The 7,521-nt window shown below is 44.7% G+C and overlaps 1 protein-coding gene across 1 annotated transcript in view; it reads left to right on the top strand.

Annotated features, from left to right (window-relative positions):
• Window positions 1–3,569: 3,569 nt before the first annotated feature.
• The window catches only part of Podxl (podocalyxin like), a 53,753-nt gene continuing 49,801 nt past the window's right edge, over window positions 3,570–7,521 (top strand). Inside the window, exons 1-2 of the mRNA XM_052721488.1 lie at window positions 3,570–3,576; window positions 3,850–4,008. Coding sequence (XP_052577448.1) covers window positions 3,570–3,576; window positions 3,850–4,008 — 166 coding nt within the window. The remainder of the gene's footprint in view (window positions 3,577–3,849; window positions 4,009–7,521) is intronic.

The raw sequence follows: 7,521 nt of genomic DNA, 5'->3' as shown, positions 1-7,521 counted from the left end.
AGGAGCACTCAATAATGGTTGGCTCTTTGAAAGTGCCCTTGAGGTCACTGCTCTCTGAAAGACTTGGTCGCTGTCTAAGACACCTCCCTCTGCTGATGCTGGCTAATAGCTAAGACATTTCCACACCTGGCTTCCTTTGCCATGGACCTCTTGGGACTGTAACTTTTGTTCCACTCCAGCTGTGAGCATGCACCAAGTCTTCCTACTTCACACCGTGTTTGCCCCAGGGTGGTAGGCCTGGCTCAGCTGCCAGACACTCCTACCGTGCAGGTGCCATAAAAGAGACTGTCTGCTCTTATCCAGTCAGCAGAAATCCCCTCACGGCTTCAACTGAAAGGCGACGGCAAATGCCTGACACGACCTGGAGGACCAGGGTCCAGAGGCTGGACAGCCCAGAGACCTAGGATGGAGCCAAACATGACTGGCAAAAAAAGAAAAAAGAGGAAAAAGAAAGAAAGGGAAGGAGGGAGGGAGGGAGAGAGGGAGGGAGGGAGGGAGGGAGGAAAGAGAGAGAGAGAGAGAGAGAGAGAGAGAGAGAGAGAGAAAGAAAGAAAGAAAAGAAAAAAGTCAATGAAATGATTCCTAATGATATCCTGCTAGCCTCATACATCGGTGCCTAGGCAGTTATCAGAGAGGCTTCATCCAGCAAGTCACGGGAACAGATGCAGAGACCCACTTCTAAATATCAGTCAGAGCTTGGGGAACCCTGAGGAAGAGAGGGAGGAAGGATTTTCAGGAGCCGGGGGTCAAGGACACCACAAGAACATGGCCCACAGAATCAACTAAGCAGGACTCATAGGGGCTCACAGAGACTGAGGTGACAATCATAGAGCCTCTATGGGTCCGACCTAGTTCTCTGCATAAATGTTGTGGTTGTGTAGCTTGGTGTTCTTATGGGACTCCTTACAGTGGAAGTGGGGGCTGTCTCTGACTCTTGTGTCTGCTTTTGGACCCTTTTCCATCTGCCGGGTTGCCTTGTCCAGCCTTGATATGAAGGTGTGTGTCTAGTCTTATGGTTTGTGTCTAATCTTATTGTAACTTGTTATGCCATGTTTGGTTGATATCACGGGGTGACCTGCTCCTTTCTGAAGGGAATTTGAGGAGAAGTGGATCTTGGGGAGAGAAGAAATGGGGGAGAGGAACTTGAGGAGAGGAAGGAGGGTATGTAATGTATGAGAGAAGAAAAAAAATTAACTAAAAAATATTAACACAGAGAGAGAGAGAAAGAGAGAGAGAGGAGGAGGAGGAGGAGGAGGAGGAGGAGGAGGAGGAGGAGGAGGAGGAGGAGGAGGATGGCAAGGGGTCATTCTTGGCTACATAGAGAGTTCAAGTCCAGCCTGGGCTACATAAGGTCTGGGCAGCTTCAACAACAAAAATGAGTGGGGCTGGATGCGGTAGCTCAGGCCTTAATCCCAGCACTTGAGAGGCAAAGAGACAGGAGGATCTCTGTGAGTTCCAGGCTAGCCTGGTCTGCAGAGTGAGTTCCAGGACAGTCAGGACTAAATCGAGAGACCCTGTCTCAAAAACAAAACAAAACAAACAAACAAACCCACGATAACAACAAATGAGTGCATTCATGGTTCTGGAGACCGAAGTTCAAAGTTGGGGGATGGGCTGTGAAGATTCTTTCTTGGGGCGCCATGTCTCCTTCCTAGTAGAGACAGCTAACAACCCTAAGCATTTCTTGGTGTGATGGCTAGTCTTGCTTGTCAACCTGACTATATTTGGAATCAACTAAAACCTGAGCAGGTGGGCACTCTGTGAGTCTTCCCCCCCCCCTTTCCTTGACTAGATCATTTGCGGTGGGAAAACTCACCTTAAATCCAGGCCACACCTTCCGACTGCAGCCCACACGAAAGAACTTGGAAAACGGAAGCTTTTGCTTTTTGCCTGTTTGCTCTCACTCTTGCCGGGAAGGTCATCTATCCTGTTGCTAAGGCATTCCTTCAACGGTATGAGAACCTATTTCTTCAGCAAATCAAGGCAGGCTGAAGACCAGCGGCTTTCTAGGAATCCTTGAGTACTCTAGCACCAGATTGGAAGAGCGGAGACATCCAGTCTCGTGATCTGAACTATTACTGGATTCTTGGTGTCCCCTTTGGGAGACAGCCGTTGTTAGACTGGGATAAACCCCCTTTGTGTATGTGGGGGTTTGAATAAGAATGACTCCATAGGTTTATATATTTGAAGAGTTGGTCCCTACAGGGTGAACTGTTCGGGGAATGATTGGGAGGTGTGGCCTTGTTGGAAAAGGTGAACCACTGGGGGTGGACTTCGAGGTTTCAAAACCCCATACCATTCCCAGTCTTTAACTCTGCCTCATGCTTGTGGCTCGGATGTAAGCTCTCAGCTACTGTCCAGAGTCATGCCTGCTTGCTAGCTGTCAAGCTCCTTATCATGATCCGTGATGGTTATAAACTTGCCCTCTGAAGCTGTAGGCAAGCCCCCGATTAAATGCTTCCTTTTATACGTTGCCTTGGTCATGGTGTCTCTTCACATACTCACAGCAATAACACAGTAACTAAGAATATATATATTATATATATACATATACATATATATATGTGTGTGTATACATAGACATATATATTCATTCTATCCATTCTGTTCTTTTAGAGAACCCTAACACTTGGCTTATAGGATACATTGTTGCATTTTTCACTTCCACCTTCACCTGACTATCTCCTTCTTTATCTCTGTGTCTTCATATAACATTCACTTTTCCTTCCAGGGGCCAGGCATTAGTCACCATGCCTGATCCCACCCCCAAAATTTGCATGAATTGGGTCAGAGCATGATGGGAAGATATCCTCTCATTGGCCATCCCTCTCTGGACCCCTAAAATGCCCCCAAAAGTACTATCTCCAAATATATTCTAACTATTTTTTAAAAGTTTCTGTTTCCAAATTCTACAAAGGCAGAGAGCATTAGTAATTAATGCTTATCATAAGTGATCCATCAGTCTTCAGGACAATTTATAAGACGATGTAATTTTTTATGTGCAGCATGTTCATTTCATGGCCCTCTGTGTAATCAGTATGAGCCCTACATTTCTGTGCATTTTTAAAAAGCATCAGACACACATTTATTACTTTAAGTGACGATAAAGGTTTATAGTCCTTGGCTCCTGTGCCATCCCCAGTCATGCCTGAGCTTCTCGTGCCAAGTTCTTCCTGCAGAAGGCAACCTTAACGGCAGCGTTATTTTTATGGAGAAGACATGAGCTGCTTCACAATGGTTCAGTTTCCAGGGACACCAAGTAGAGAAGAACAATGCATTCTCCTTTAAAACTTAGGGCTGTGGTGGGGCTTTTTTTTTTTTTTTTTTTTTTTTTTTTTTTTGAGACAGGGTCTCATTGTGTAACTAGCTGGCTGGGAACTTGCTATGCAGACCAGGCTGGCCTTGAACTCTCAGAGATCCACCTGCTTCTGTCTCCCAAGTGCTAGAATTAAAAGTATGTGCTTATCTCAATAAATAAATCAATAAAATATAAAATAAAATGGGGTTAGAGTTGTTCAAGAGCCTCCCCAAACACGTTGAGGTACTGCTGTTCCCTGTTGCTCTCTGAGATGGAAGGTAAGTCTCTACTGCTGAAGACATCATGCACTTTGGACACAAGACCCAGGGCATCTGAGCTGGATCTGACCCAAAAGCCTCCTCTTTGAGGACTAGCTTTCGTGGTTCCAGAAGCTGCCATGTAAGTTTCCTAAGGAGGGAAGCAACTGGCAGTTCTACCCAGCTCTGGTGCCTATGAACCACGACAATGACCAGCACAGCACAATATCCTACAGGTGTAGTAGTGGCAAGCATACCTTGGCAGTAACCAACAGCTCTCTTCTTGGATTTAAGACCCTCTCGATGAGAGGAAAATCATGCCAGGTTTTGCAAACTTAGCCAACTCCCCAGACTTAGTGAAGTCATGGATCTTGGAGGAGAACCGACAACAGCTGCTTTACCAAACCGGCATCATCCTAGCTACGTTCTCAATATTTATTCTCATACCCATAGGTAAGTGTAGTCCTTGCCTCTCGTCAAAGAAATTTCTCTTTGACTTAGAGATACAGAAAACCACCGCTGATCAAAATGGAGCCCAGTTGCAACATAATAAAGCTACGGCCCAACTCCGGCCTCCAAGGCTCAGGGGTCATTTTGAAAAAGGGGTCAGACAGATTGTAAGAGCTAGAGGAAAAGGAAGTTTGCTGTGAGATGGTGTCTCCTAGTATGTCAGAGAAGCTACATCCATGAGGTCTCACCAACAGGGCTACCCAAAAATGACTTGAACAAGGATAACATCAACGGACATTCTAACACGGAAGGGGGAATGCTCATACGGCCTCAACTGTAGACGAATAACTACAGATGGATAACGAATGCTGAGAGCAGGGGAGATGGTCTTCCCCAAGGAAGAGTACACCAACTGGTTATCCATTCCCAAATGGCCAGCTCTGAAAACATATACACACTTAGCAGGTTGTATTTTTTTATATTTAGAAAAACATACACAGAGAGAGAAAGGGAGGGAGAGAGAGAGAGACAGAGAGACACACACAGAGAGACAGAGAGAGACACACACACACACACACAGAGCAACAATTAAAGAAAAAGAGATCATGAATTTGAAAGAGAACGAAGATGATAGGTGGATGGGAGGGGTTGCAGAGAGGAAAAGGAAGGGAGAAATGATGTAGTTTTGTTATAATCTCAATTATAATTAACTGAAAAGTTAAATGGAAGCTGAAGAGACAGGTCAGTGGTTAAGTGCATGTACTGCTCTTATATAAGATCCAATTTCAACTCCAGCATCCACATTGGATGGCTCATAACCTCCTATGATTCTAGCTCCAAGGGAATCCACACTCCAAGGGAATCCACACCTCTGGCCTCCATGGGTGCCTTACTCAAATGCACATAACCTCATGGAGACACACATGCATTAAATATTAAAAAAAATAAATGAAGGAGGGCATCTATTATTAAAAACAAAACAAATTCACACCATCGCACTCCGCCCCTTTGATCCCTTGCCCATCCTCTGACCAGGCCACTGCTGCAGCGTCTGCATATACACAAAAGTAATAAAAGTACATAAATGTATTCAAACAACCAAACAGAAGACATTATAATCATTAGGTCCAATGTGATGGTACACTCCGGTACTGTCAGCACTTGGAAAGGAGAAACAGGAGATCAGGAGTTCAAGGCCATCCTTGGATACATAATGAGTTCAAGACGAACCTGGGCTGCGCTGCATGAGATTCTTCTACCTGGAAACCCATGTTCCCCTCCACCCTACCCCCAACCCCCAGAAACACTGAGGAGTTACAGGAGGGAAGGAAGCTGCTGAGCTCGTCATGTCAAACTGGGTCTGGGTCTGCGAATGTGCAGGCACCATGCAGAAGGAGGGGGTCTTAGAGGCCTCTTTCTTGGACACAAATCCATAGGCTGAAGCTGTATATTCGGCTGTGGCATAGACAGAGCAGTCTCTCCACCTTGCAGGAGGCCACTTTTAGAAAAGTAAAGACTCCTTTGGTTAGATGAAGGGTGACTTTTTGTTTTTTTGAGACAGGGTTTCAAAACACAGGGTTTCTCTGTGTAGCTTTGGCTGCCCTGGAACTTTTGCTGTAGACCAGGCTAGCCTCCAACTCAGAGATCCATCTGCTTCTGCCTCCTGAGTGCTGGGATTAAAGGTGTGTACTACCACTGCCTGGCCAAGTGACATCTTAATTCATGTTTCAGGTTTTCTTCTGAGCAGTCTAAACTCCTTTGACAGAAGAACTAGTTGAGTCAGAGGGACTAAGATGCTTCTGAAGAGGTGAAGGGACTGTAAAAATGCACCTGTCCGACATACCCTGGGCCTTGTTGGAGACTGTAGCTGTGTCCAAGACATGAGTACAGGGTTCATTGTAAACAGCTTATAGGAGGAGATTATGAATTCTTCCCCAAGCTGGGCCTGGTGGTACAAACATGTAGTCCAAGCTACTTGTGGGGCTGAGTCAGGAGGATCACAAGTTAAGGCCTGTCTGAGCTACAGAGTGAATTTGATGCCAGTCTGGGTACCTTAAAGAGACCCTGCCTCAAAGGGCTGGAGATATAGTCAGTATATATATAGTTTTTATATGTATGTATGTATGTATGTATATTTGTATATATATATAAATACAATATAGTCAGTATATATAGTTTGTATAAATGTATACATATATATATATATATATATGTATGTATATATAAATACAAAGGTCTGGAGATATAGCCAGTATATAGTTTGTGTGTGTGTGTGTATAGTCAATATATATAGTTTCTATATATTTGTATATATATAAATACAAAGGGCTGGAAATGAAGTCAGTGGTAGAGTGATTGCCTATCCTGTGTAAGACCCTGGCTTCAATCCCCAGTGTCGTAATTAAATAAATAAAATCCTCTCTTAATTAGAAGGTTAAGGTTAGAAGAGGACAGAACTCAGGACCTCAGATACTCCAGGCAAGGGCCGTGCCACCAATCACATTGCCCAGCTTGAGCCAACATTCTTGATCGACCCTAGGACGTCAGAGGGTAGGACCATCCCTAACGTTGAAACCATTCCCCCTAGTCAGTGTTAGGAAGCCACGAGTGTGGGGCCCATGAGAGACTAGGGTAAGATGTAAGTATTTGTTTGGACATATGTGATCACTACAAAGGAAGCTGTATTCTTCAAGCTTCTTCATCAGCTTTGCTTCGGAGTTTAGAACTGTGCCTGAACGGTAGTTAGGGCAGATACTTCCTGTTTCACAGATAAGGAGTTAACACTCAGCTTGTTAACATTAGCTTCCTGATACCATGAGCAATTGAACAGCAGGGCAAAGATGAGAAACTACAGCAGTGCTTCTCAACCCTCCTAATGCTGTGACCCCTTAATACAGCTCCTCACGTTGTGCTGACCCCCAACCAGAAGACTGCTTTCATTGCTACTTCGTAACTGTAATTTTGCTACTGTTACAAATTGTAATGTAAATATTTTTGGAGATAGAGGTTAGCCCAAACAGGTCGTGACCCACAGGTTGAGAACCACTGAACTAGATTTTTTTTTTTTTTTTTACCCTTTAAATTACCTGTGGAAAGTTGTTCACTTTCCTAGCTGCTGTTAACTGAGCGCCTCCGAAGGCTAGGTAGGCAACATGTAGGTCTGAACCCAGGGGCATGGCTGTAGCCTCATAGAACTTTGGGTACATCGGGAAGAACAGCACTGAACAGAGAAAGACTAAAAATGCATATACAGACTATAGTGTGTGTGTGTGTGGGGGGGACGACCAGAGGGAGACCCCTAAACTCTGGCACTCTAGGCTGTGTTTTTATTCTAGTGCACTCATTTATTCTTCAGTGGTAGGACTTGAACCCAGGGCCTCACAAGTGCTAGGCAAGAGCACCATGGAATGTCAGCTCCTGCCCAGATTTGTGCTTTCATTCAAAAGCCTGATTGTCGGGATTCTTCCCAACTCAAAAATTCTGGAATTTCCTACTTTGCCTCTGCAAAAAGCCTCT

Source organism: Peromyscus californicus, unplaced genomic scaffold (genome assembly GCF_007827085.1).
Source record: "Peromyscus californicus insignis strain IS unplaced genomic scaffold, ASM782708v3 Scaffold_6__1_contigs__length_162567912, whole genome shotgun sequence".
NCBI lineage: Eukaryota > Metazoa > Chordata > Mammalia > Rodentia > Cricetidae > Peromyscus > Peromyscus californicus.
The sequence above is the reverse complement of the archived record's forward strand: the minus strand, read 5'-3'. Positions and strand labels throughout refer to the sequence as shown.